Source organism: Dermacentor variabilis, chromosome 3 (genome assembly GCF_050947875.1).
Source record: "Dermacentor variabilis isolate Ectoservices chromosome 3, ASM5094787v1, whole genome shotgun sequence".
NCBI lineage: Eukaryota > Metazoa > Arthropoda > Arachnida > Ixodida > Ixodidae > Dermacentor > Dermacentor variabilis.
Genome location: NC_134570.1, coordinates 168,368,355 through 168,380,991, shown reverse-complemented (window position 1 = coordinate 168,380,991; position 12,637 = coordinate 168,368,355). Strand labels below are relative to the sequence as shown.

The 12,637-nt window shown below is 46.6% G+C and overlaps 1 protein-coding gene across 1 annotated transcript in view; it reads right to left on the bottom strand.

Moving 5' to 3' along the window:
- LOC142574311 (sodium-dependent multivitamin transporter-like) overlaps positions 1-12,637 on the bottom strand; it is a 79,728-nt gene that overhangs the window by 34,998 nt on the left and 32,093 nt on the right. The window contains exon 5 of the mRNA XM_075683430.1: positions 8,169-8,341. Within this exon, the coding sequence (XP_075539545.1) occupies positions 8,169-8,341 (173 nt within the window). The remainder of the gene's footprint in view (positions 1-8,168; positions 8,342-12,637) is intronic.

The following is a 12,637-nucleotide window of genomic DNA, read 5'->3' as shown; positions in this document are numbered from 1 at the left end:
AACTCTGCTTTTGCTGAAGGCACTGAAGTACTCCTTGCGGCAAAGTATTCCTGAAATAGCCTATTTTCATTTCAAATGCCTTTCTCCAGATCTATAAAAAGTAGTTCAGGGCACTTTTAACACAAAGCTCTTTTTTGTATTCCGCCACAAAAGTAACTGGAACGCCCATATATTTTGCCCCCCACTTTGGGAAACAATATCTGAAGACTGATTTCATCTAGGGATTCATTTAAAGTGGATAAGCCTCGCAAACTACGCGTCTGCCCTACGCAAATTGGAACATTGATCGGGAAGGTAACTAATTAAGAAGTGACTTAGCGAACATTTTTTAATTAGTTGAACTTGTTCCTTTATTTCTCGTGCTGGAAATGTTCACCTGTTCGAATAATCCAGCCAAAGGGCAAGATTTTTGAAGTTCCCGAAATATTAAAAAGCATCCACCCGCATACGTATTCCTACATACTCAGTTGGTCAAGTTGATATGATGGTACATAACGACGGAAAACCGGTGTATAAAAACATGCATTGATATAAACACACATAGAAACAAATATAAATATTTGGCCCTCGAAAAGTGCGTGATGTACCTTAAAAATCGTTATGCATTCAACGGTAACAGTTATACTGCATTTGTGGATTGTATAAAAGTTGTTGCAGAACTCATCTCACGATGACTGTCGAAGGCATTTGGTTCAGCATTGAATCATAATGTAGTGACATAACATATAGCCACTGTCGAAACGAGTTATCTATCAAACGTGTAGTGCAGTGGGATTCCTCTTTCGCCTTCTCTTTGAACAGTCGGCGCGATCTAGCGCCACCGCCGCGAATCCTGCACGTGGCCTCCGAAATGCATGGCGCGCCGGGGGGTGTATAAGCTAAGAAACGCGCAATTCGACAGCCGGGCTCCCGTCTCTTCCTCCTTTCTGGACACGCTACTCCACCTAGTGGCACTGCCGAGAAGAGGGTGCGTGGCCTCCAAGACGAGAAGTGTGACACGCCGGCACTGCTAACGTTGAGAATTCTGCCTGCGCTTGCAGGACACTTTGTGAATCATACTCTCTGGCTCAAGTTCTTTAGATGTTCATTAAAGCAGGAAACATACCCAATGCATTGATGGTGCAGCTAGCTAAAGCATCGGCGTAAATGGCATTATTTGAAAAGTCGCACGTACCTAGGGCATTTGTGGTACAGCCTGCTAATGCGTCGGGTTGCCGTCTTTGAGGAACCCTTGCGAAGTGATTTTATTGCCTATCAGCATCGGCGAAATTTAATGGAGCTTTTACATCATTGCACCAAAGTAGGCGTCGAACAGGGTTTGGGTACGGGCTGTTTGGTGTTCCATTGCAAACTCGACTACATCGCGTAGAGCGACAAAAAGATTCAAAGAACGACCATGATAGCGCTTGTCATCGTCGCTCTTTAGGTCCTTTTGTCGATGTACGCGCGGCAGTCAAGTTTGCAATAGCTGTCACAGCTACTGGCCCATACCTAGGGACACAACTTGACATCAGAGAGGTTCATCGAACACTAGCACAGACCGAGTGGTACATACTCAGCGCTTCAAATCGGCGTCAAAGAGCTTCTGCGAACAGTGGTACCAACCGAGGCCCACATCTATAGTGGTCCATATCGGCGCGAAAGAGGTTCGTTGAAGAGCGGCATGCTTACACCATGTACGCCCAATGCTCAATTGAGAACCCTGTTACATGCACATGATCCCTATGAGCTATCTATTCGTCAACGGGCTGCCCGTGGCCAATAGTCGGGAAAACAGTTAGATACAATAATACATAGATTCCTACATACATACATAGCCCCTGCAAGAATATGTGATGTATCCTGAGAATGCGAATGGGGCATTTAAAGGATGAGCAATCAATGACGTATAGGTGAAGTTCTTTGGCGCGACGCTCATACAGAGTATTTGTAAGTTTATTAGCAAGGAAGGATACTTGGCGCCAGACGTTTCTTTTACGTAGAAACCGAGGTGTACGGTGGAATGTGCAGGGAACATGCTTCAATCTATTCTGCTGTCCTATGGCGAGGCACATAGAGCAACCTTCTATACGCATAAAGAAAAACCTATAAAGTAGTTCTATAGTTCTATAGTACTTCTATCGCCACCAAGGTGAAACCGCGGGTTCGTTCCACTCTTCCGTTTGGAACCCTACTAACGGACATATTTCTCTGACAATGAAGTGAAACATACAGAGGCGGATCTGGTGTACTTGTGTTATTACTTGTAATGGCCCCGCAGTGTTAGACAGCAATTACGGTTTATTGGAAAACACACTGCGTCAGCGTTGCTCCCTTATGCGACAGTTCCGTATTTGCAAAGCGCCGAAAGCAGGAGTCCCGTTTAACACCGACTGGTGTATCTCAGGTGTTATTCTATTGTACGCACGCTAGTAAACCAGATGTTTATGTTTTTCCCAAATTTAAAGTAACGCCGATAACACTTTGCAACTATATTCGGAGGCGTTGTTACTTGCACTCGCTTCGCCTCCGCATGTTTTCTTTTCAAAGGGAAGTTATTAGAGCTCAGGCAGACTTCTGATATCGCTAGGTAACGGAAAGCGTGTAATCGATCGACATAGTGGAACCGATTCGGCCCTCTACAGGCCAAGCTGGTGGCTGCTTTTATTGTGCTTGCCTTTCGCGGGTAGGGACTTTCGTACTTTTACTACCTGTCATTTAACCTCGGCAGCAAAGTGCCAGCATTAACTCGGTTTTCATCTAATGAATAGGCCTCGATACTGGCGGAAGAAGGCATGCTATATGGTAACACAAAAGTGAATGTCTAGAGCAAGGTAATTTTGCGACATTGCATACATTAAAGATATGTACAAACTAGCCTAAGACTCAGCATTATTCTAAAGCTCTTAAAGACAGATGTGGAACGCATGAACAATTCTGACTTTGCGGCTCTCGTGTGTTCCTGGAAGCTTGCGTATTGAGACGATCAAAATGCACCTTCACGTTCGCCAACAAGGAACACATCACAGCGCTTCTATACCTGTTTGTCGACTCCAAGACACACGATCGGCGACCGACGTAGCCAACGTGGTGCAAGAGAAACCTTACAGTTTGAGCTTCGATTTCTACGTCGCCGGGAGGCACATGGCTTAACGATGGTTCACGAGCTACCAAGGTGTTGCCGTGGGCAAGCGTGGGATCATTAGCAAAGAATTTAGTGGAAAGCGTTGTGGAGTGCCACTTGTCGCATGCGAACGTTCGCGGAATATTTCCCAGCTTTTAAATGCGGAAAACGTTCTACCCTAAATGGCAGTGTCAAAGCAGCTGTGGTTAAAGACTACGATTTGGTATATTAGTAAGCTTTCAGTGAAGTTACATGTTTAAATAAAGACCTGGAACGAGAAGCTGTTAGCTGTTCTAGGCTTGTCTGCAAGCAGGGCATCCCTCAGAAAAAAGATCTCTTGCATAGCTTTGCATACTTCACCGTGTTTTCGTACGTTAGTTTTGTTCATGAATTTCATTTATTGCACGCTTCAGCCAACATGAGAGTCCTGCGACTAGGCTAACATCCCCACTCCGGTGACTATCGGCAGCAGTGCCCTAGAATTAGGAAGGGCACACCGCAGGTCTTCAGAACATCAGCACACATTTGTTAAACAACTGTAATTTGATTGACGGGACCGTCATTACTATAGCAGTAGAATGACACCTATGAACAAAGCATTCGTACTGTTTTAACATTACATTAGCATAGTGCCTGTACGCCCACCTTCAGAAGCGAATAAGACAGTAGTGCTCCACTCAAACACCATGCTGCTCTCGCCCTTATATTTGCTAGTACCATTGCGATAGGCATCTGCATTGACCCAATAATTTTTCACTCTTGGAAATCGCGTGATCATATTGCTACGGAACAGTATTTGCGATCACAAAGAGGCGAGCAGGCTGAAGACGACGACGACGATTACAGGCTAGCGCGGACTGTTGCCTCTTGGCCAAGTGCGGCCTATTTCCTTGTAAATATACTTGTATATAGCTTTTCGTCTGCGTCTTTCTACGTAACATATCTGGTGGAGGTGGACGTTCTCTATTCCTCGTCAGGGAGCTTCACAGTGGACGGTAAATCGAGCCTTCCTTCATGGCTCCCGGCGACGACAACTCGACTCCGCCGGCTCCGACACCTGCTGCCACTTCGACGACCTACATCCCCCTCCCCGCTCCCCATGATCCTGGCGTATCTTCGGGCAAACATGAGGAAGCCGTCGAGGGCTTGATCAGCCTGTACAAAAGCGTCAGCCGCACTAACCGGTGGGACCGTACTATCACGCTCGCCAACGTAGTCTTTTACCTCGGTGGCTCACCTCGAGTTTGGTTTCGGACGCACGAAGATGAGCTCGCCAGTTGGGATTCACTTAAGTAAAAGCTCCGAAACTTGTTCGGCTACCCCTACAGTCACCAACTTGCCGCGCAGAAGGCGCTTTACGGCCGTGTGCAGACGTCAACAGAGCCCTACGTCACGTACATTCAGGATGTCTTGGCTCTGTACCGCAAAGTTGACACACACATCACTGAGTCAGACAAGGTTTCCCACATCTCAAAGGCATGGCCGATGACACCTTCAACTTGCTCGTTTTCAACAATGTGACGACGGTGGATGCAGTTATAAAAGAGTGCCGCCGCCTGGAACTCGCTAAAAGTCGACGTATCGACCAGCAGTTTTCCCGTCTGCCCAGCGCCCCAGCGACATCTTCCTGTGGCGACGCTCCTCGTCCCAACAACACTGGCATGTTACCAGAATCGTGCGGCGTGAGATTAAGGCCGCCTATCCGGCTGCCTTCGTCTCCAGCCCCTCCCACGCACCTGCAGTCTCGGTTTCCCTGATCCAGGGTTCGCAAACATGGGTCTTCACACCATCTGCTCGGCCTATCACCCTGATACCCACCCTGCTTCTTCGATTCCGCCCCGTCCCGCATCTTCCTACCCATCGCGTTCCCGCAACCCGTCTGAATGGCGCATTGGTGACGACAAGCCCATTTGTTTTCACTGCCATTGAATCGGGCATTTTCTCCGCGCTGTCGCAGTCGCTGGAGTTCCCCGGACCGGTCTACTTATACTGCCTACTCTCGCCCCCCAGGCGGCCTTTCTCGTCCCTATGCCGCCCGCTCCGATAATGCCGCCACAGCTTCTACGGCGCCGAACAGCCCCTATTCTCGTTCGCCTTCGCCCAACGACGACAAGCTCACTCCCCCCCAGCCCCTTTGCTCCTATTCGCCGACTCCCTTCGGACGCCGCTCCCAGCCGGAAAACTAGACCATGCGGCGCCTCGAGGTGACGCTGCATTGCTCCCTACGCCGCCAAATCCTCTACTCACGTTGGCCACTAATCTGAACCTTCTTGACGTGCAAGTTGACGGTGTTTCAGTATCTGCTCTTATAGACACTAGGGCGCATTTGTCGGTAATGGGCGCTGACTTTTGTCACCGGCTGAGGAAAATTATCGCGCCCACAACGACGCCTGTTGTCCGTTTCACCGATGGCGGAACAGCCCCCGTAATTGGTATTTGTGCCAATCGCGTCTCCTTCGCCAATTGCTCCACTGTCATGCTATTCACAGTCATCGCCCACTGTCCCCACGACATCATCATCGGCTTAGACTTCCTCTCCGCACATTCGGCTCTCATCGATTGTTCCGCCAGTAATATCCGCCTTGACCTGCCTGTTCTGGATCCCGCTGAACCCCACCCCACTGGCCTCAGTTCCGTCGACTTCGTTCGCTTGCCACCTTCGGCACTGACTTACGTTGACTTCGAGTCATCCCCACCAGTCCCCGACGGTCACTACATCGCGGTTCCTATGCAGGACGTCCTCCTTACACACTGGATCACAGTACCTCATACAGTTTTATCTATTACGGCGAATTGCGTCGGCCTGCAAGTGGTCAATTTTGGCTTGACTACACAAGTGCTGCCACGCAGCATGTCTCAAGCCCAGCTGCGCTCATTCGAGGATAACTCAGTAGCATCTATTGCAGTAGACGACAATTCAGCCGATCCTCCTCTACCATGGCAGTGGGCAACTTGTACCATCGCCCACTTACCATTACGCGCTTTGCTGGTTATGCTCACTGAAAGATCTTACAGGAAGACTTGGTCGCTGGGCCTTACGCCTCCAATAATAGTCGTACTCTGTCACCTAAAAATCTGGCTGACTACACAAGGGCTCTGACGGCCTGTCTCGCTACCCGGTAGACGAGCCTGACGACGCCGACAGTAGTACCGCCAAAGGCATTTTTTCTGTGTTTGCCTTCGCTAAAATCCCCGATGAGCAGTACCGAGACTTATCGCTGCGAGCACTTATCGACCGTCTGCGCTCTACACCTACCGATGCATCCGTCCGCCGATATGTCCTCCAGGGCGGCATTCTTTACCGAGGGGACTTCCTCCCTGACGGATCTGTTCTTGTCGTGCCAGGCCATATACGACAGACTGTGCTGTTTTAAATGCATGACACACCCACTGCAGGACATCTTGGGGTAACGCGCACGAACGACCGCGTCCGCCGCCGCTCCTATGGCCTAGTCTCGCTCGCTCCGTCCGATGCTATGTTGCTGCCTGCGATCCCTGCCAGCGTCGGAAAACACCTCAGGTGCTACCTACGGGTCATCTCCAGTCAATCACCGTCCGTGTGGAATCATTTTTTTTTCGTGTTGGATTGGCCTCCTCGGTCCTTTTCTCACGTCATCCTCTGGGAACAAATCGGAAGCCGTCGCAACTGATTACGTCACCCGATACGCTATCACGCGGGCTCTCCATACCAGTTGCGCCACTGACGTCGCGGACTTTCTCTTGCGTGACATTATCTTACTTCACTGTGCCGCGCTACAGGTGCTTACTGACCGTGGTCGTAATTTCCTCTCGAAAGTTATCGCCGACATTGCGCGTTCCTGCTCCATTCAACACAAGCTGTCTACCTCATACGATCCTCAAATCAATGGCCTGACAGAGCGGTTAAACCGTCCTCTTACCGATATGCTGCCCAAGTACGTTTCCAAGGACAACCACGACCGGGACATTGCCCTTCCTTACGCCACATTTGCATATAATTCTTCCCGGCATGACACCGCCAGATTTTCTCTGTTTTATCTATTGTACGGCCGCGAACCAACATTGCCCCTTGACACGGCACTTCCTACTGCTGCGATATCAACAAGCGAGTATGCGCGCGACGCCATCGCCCTCGCCGACCATGCACGCCAGCTTGTCCGTACTCGATTTACGGCCTCCCAAACCACTCAGCAGCGTCAGTACAACGCCCGCCACCATGACGTACAGTTTTCACCTGATGCGCTCGTGCTCCTGTGGTCGCCCTCTCGTCACGTCGGACTTTCAGAGAAGCTCCTCTCGCGATACATAGGGGGCTACCACGTGCTGCGCCAGGTGACGCCTGTGACGTACGAAATTGCTCCTGTCCGTTCAACCTTGTCCTGTACTCTGGAATCTAGTGATGTTGTGCACGTCAGTAGGCTCAAGGCCTACTACGTTGCTTCCGAGTCCGTCGTTTAGTCGCTCCGGGACGGCGTTGTTGCCGCCGGGGGTAGTGCTATGGAACAGTATTTGCGATGACAAAGAGGCAAGCAGAGTGAAGACAACGACGACGATTAGAGACTAGCGCGGGCTGTTGCCTCTTGGACAAGTGCGGCGTATTTCCTTGTAAATACACTTGTACAGAGCTTTTCGTCTGCGTCCTCCTACGTAATAATATCTTTACCGCATGTAGCCGCAATCGAAAAAGGCGCGGCAATGATATGCTACTTCAACTGGCAACAACAGCAAAACGCACCATCCGGCCACTTCATGTTTTGATAGTTGAAAGGGTTCCCGAAACATTAGTTTCTCAACATCATGGCGACACGACGAGCACATTTGGCGCACGTATATATAGCGAAGAGTGTAACGAGGAGAGCACCTTGGAAAGCCATGAAGAAGTGAGGAAGCGAGCTGTGGGAGACAGCATGGTGGAATACTGGTCGGGTGCTGTCGCGGGGATCCAGTTGGCTACGCTTAATACAATGAAGCATAGGCGAGTCGTCGTTCCTATATTTTGTACTCAGCGGCTCCGGTGGCGTTTCAAGCAAAACTGATGACCATGCTTACCTGCTTAGGTTTCTCTCATTACTAAAAAAAGACTCACGCTTGGCCGTATGGCGCAGATACGTTGCTGCGCGTCAGCGAGATGGCAAACTCTTCCGCATCACAACCATCCAACGAAGCCGCCATTCTTGGAGGGCCGGCACCATACATCATGTTGAGTACGGTGTATCCGCCTTGCCAAATGCATCCGATGGTAGCAGCTATTACAGCCGCCTAAATACAGAAATAAACAAAAGTAATCTAACATGCGCTCTTCACTACGGAAAGAGCCTACGCTCTAATGTTCTTCCCTGATGAAGTTCTGCATCGCCAAAGTCTCCTGAACTATAATACTTATGTAAGGGCTAATCATAAGAAGCCAACAAACACTGACATCTAGGGCAACGTAGGGCAAATTACTTGTGCCTAATAAATAAAATAAAGAAACGATACATTAATGGAAATGAAACTGGATGAAAGACAACTTGCCACAGGTGGGGATCATTTCCGTTAATTTATCATTTCTTCATCTCATTTATTCAGCACAACTAATTTCCTCTATGTTGCCGTTAGTGTTTGTTGTCTTCTTATGATTATGTGTAATAAAAATCAGGCCCTTCTGTTAACCCCCCTTCTTCTCGTTAATATAAGGCCTGTAACATATGATAATTTCCTGGTGTTGCGCAATATTTGTCGATATCGCCACTGAGTCTTTCTTTCTTTTACGAGGTTGTGCTTACAGTGGTAGGCTTAAGTGCACAATCACTTTCGTTCTGAAAGAGCACCAAACAACACTTCGAAAGAGGAATAATTTACGTAGTATTTCATTAGGAAAGAAAAAGCAGCGCGTCCATTTGCGTGTAGTGAGATAAAAATTGTGTTCACATTGTCCAAAGTGGACACACACAATAATATGAATGCACAGGCGTCGAAAGTACTTGAAGTGTATGCAGCGCCTAACATCACTAACTATATATTTGCATCTTTCTATTAGAGACCATGCTCATAAATTCTCCTAACTTTTATGTTGGTCTAATTCCAAAATAGGCATCGATATCACCAATGCATTCGTGCTGACCATCCGAAAGTCTTCACGCAATCTTCATGTGAGTGTTCGTCGCCATTTTGTTATAGGGAAAATTTGTGTGCACACGTATTTATACTGCCTTTTAAAAAAAGTTGATAAGGTACCCACGTGCAGCTTCTACTGCGATGCCTGTGCACATGGCGCGACGGGGACTCCGATCCTATTAGTGTCAACTTCTAACAGCCTAGAAATACTCGACTAAAAAGCAGCCGGTGCGGTGTGACCCAATACAAATTCTGCTACCAGTTTTACTTATGCCAACGCCATCCCATGACCGAAATTTGCCTCAATGTAGGTAGGCATTGCTGATAGGGAGGAATTTTCCTCCGATCTCAAATTCACGCCGCATGTCCATGACTGTAGTGGTAGGAAAGGAGAAGGGGTGCTCATCACCATTAGAAATGCCTTGCCATCTTCGCTCATTAGTGAGGATGATAACATAGAGAAACTAGTTTTTGGCATTTGCTACCTGATAGAGAACCACCTCCTCGAGATAACCTTTTCCACAGCCTAACTTACATTAAACGACAGATTGACAGCTGACCATCTCAGGTTTTTGGAGACACTGATTACCCAAAAAAACTTATTCTTGCTTCCTGTAAAGAAGAGTTCACCGTCAGATGAGGCAAAGAAATTCCAATACTTGGTGGAGAACTTTAACCTCCACCATAGCGTCACTTGCAACAAAAGAGGCGCATTACCCTTGATCATAGCCGCTTCAGTCACGTCGTACACGTTTGTGGACGCAACTTAATTTTGCCATTATTGTGCAGTGATTGCAAGGAATAGACAAGGAACATTAAGCTTTTAGTCAATTTAACATTCTGCATTCTTCAAGTACAGCCATTTAACTTCTGAGTGAAATGTGTCGCTTCAGATGACCGCTTTGGTGAATGCACTACCTTGTTTGAAGGAACGTTTGAAGTGGGGCGTTTCTGTAGTAATTGCAAAAGATATCGCTTTCCCCTTGTTGCAACACTTGCACCCAATAATTAACCTGTGCATGTAAGTCGTGCGGCTGATTCAATATTTTCAATGAAGAAACGTACATGACTGATTGTACAATAATTGAATATTTAATTACTACGTAATTATGATGGGTCTCTATAGAATTCAGAGAGTCATTCTCATTCCCCCTTAACTTGCTTTATATGGAGTATCCAGCTCCTTGGCATAAAATTATGCAAATTTAAAACATTTATTGACAGTCGATCGTAATTTGTGACTGAAGCAGTTATTCGAACATCCGCACCTGAAGCCAACACAGAAATTAACACGTTACCGGGCTTAAGTGACCATACTATGTTGCACGTATCCATCTTACTCCCGATAAAGAAGCGCTCACCTGAAAGCAAACTGAAGGTGGACTACAAAAGGGGAAATTACGAGGCTATTAACAATTAACATGCAGTTTTTCTCGAGCAGTTCGGCAAGCGGTATCCGACGCACCTTGTGAACATTAACTGGGAATTATACAAGAATTTAGTACTGAATCTATAAAACAAGAACATTCCGGCAATGATAATGAGGCATGATGCTTACAACCCCTGTTTTTCCTAACACCTGGATGAGTGTGAAAGTTTACCTTAAGAAAATAAGGGACGCCAAAGACAAGTTTCTTTCGTCCGATCTTGTCTCAAGACTGAAACCAACCCTAAAAGATTCCGCAGCGAACTCTCCGCTAAATCAGGAGCTAACACTATTGAACTCACTAACGCCGATGGTAACGCAGTAAAAAGTGAACACTGTGTGAAATTTCTTTACAATTTCTTTTCATCAATGTTTTTTACTGTTCCAGCCTGCTCTAATGAATCCACTCTCCACTACCTAGGGATAAAAAATCTTCAAGTCATCTTCACTGAGAAAGGTACTCATAAGCTAATTAACAGTCTTAGCTATCTTTGTCTGCAGGATGCGATCACATTAAAAGTAAGCTCCTGAAGAACATTATTTTGGCATCATTTCAGATATAGGGCTTAATATTCTAATAAGCAGTAAACCAAGAAGTGGGAAAAAAGCAGGAATCATTCCCTTTTTCAACGTAGGAGACAGCGCCTACGTATCTAACTATCGCCTGATTTTTCTATTGAGCATACCATCAAAGCTATTGGAATACATTATAGCATGTAGTCTAGAGATCAACGTTGAATCAACTAACTTCTACCCACGCAAACACGGATTTAGAAACTTATTTTATCATGTGCAGGTGAGCTCGCCAAATTTACTGATGATCTCCTGTAGTATACATGCATTTTCACCTACAAGTAGAAGCAACTTTTTAGACTTCTTAGGGGCGTTTGACCGCGTCATACATTGCGTACTACTTTATCAACTCTCTCACCATGGCTTACTTCGAAATCTAATTTTATGGTTTGGAGACTTTATGAAGGGGCGAAAGCATTTCACCTAAGGTAATAATCATTGTGCTGCGCTAACTCCTCTAACATCATGTGTTCCCAACCCAGATGGACTACCAGCACTGTAAATATATATCATTGATCTGTCGGCTAACATGAGCACGGAACTGCGACTCTTCGCAGACGATCGCGTCATTTATAGCCCAATTAGTTCAACCAAAAACACCTTGCAACAGCAATATAATCTGAACACTATTGCCGATTGGTGTGACGTATGGCACTTGCCTGTCAATCTCACCAAATGCAAATCAATGACGTTTGCTAGCCAGCACACCATCACTGCAAGCCCCTACAAGATAGGTACTGTCGAAATTGAAGCCACATCATGGTGCAAATACCTTGTGTTCCCATGACATCGTCGCTAACAATAATAACCGACACCAAAACTTCAATGCTTCTCGAACACCATGTAAACTACAGCGAAGCCACAGTGCTACATTTCCTGATCTAAAAATTTTTATATCTAACATTCGTCTGCCCCGCACTAGAATTCACGTCGTCAATTTGGCATCCATCACAGGACTATCTAGTACACTACTACTAGCGCTCACTCATGTTTTTGTTTCGGCTTACCTCGTTGATTATCGCGCAGTATGTTACTTCTGAAATTGTCGGTCTTTTTTATTTCTTACAGAATATTTTACCTTACGCCATGCCATGACCTTGTACGGTTCAAAACTTGCTGAGAGCTCCCGCATTTCTTAGTCCAATGTTTTGAACAATGACCATTCATTCCACGGCAACGCCATATCAAAATTTTATCTTGAACGCTAAGTCATCAAAAGCAACAGGCGGCGTCAAAAGCTTATGTACCATGGAATACGACGAGAAAACATTGGATTTTCGAGCCCTATTTTAACGTAACAAGTACAACCCGAAAGTCCACAACAATGCCACACAGCTGAGTCACATGGGACATGTTCCATTAAGCTACCACAGTTCACCCACGTTCGCAAGATGACATATAGCTACAAAGGCCGTTTCAGTGATATATATATATATATATATATATATATCTCGACAAGA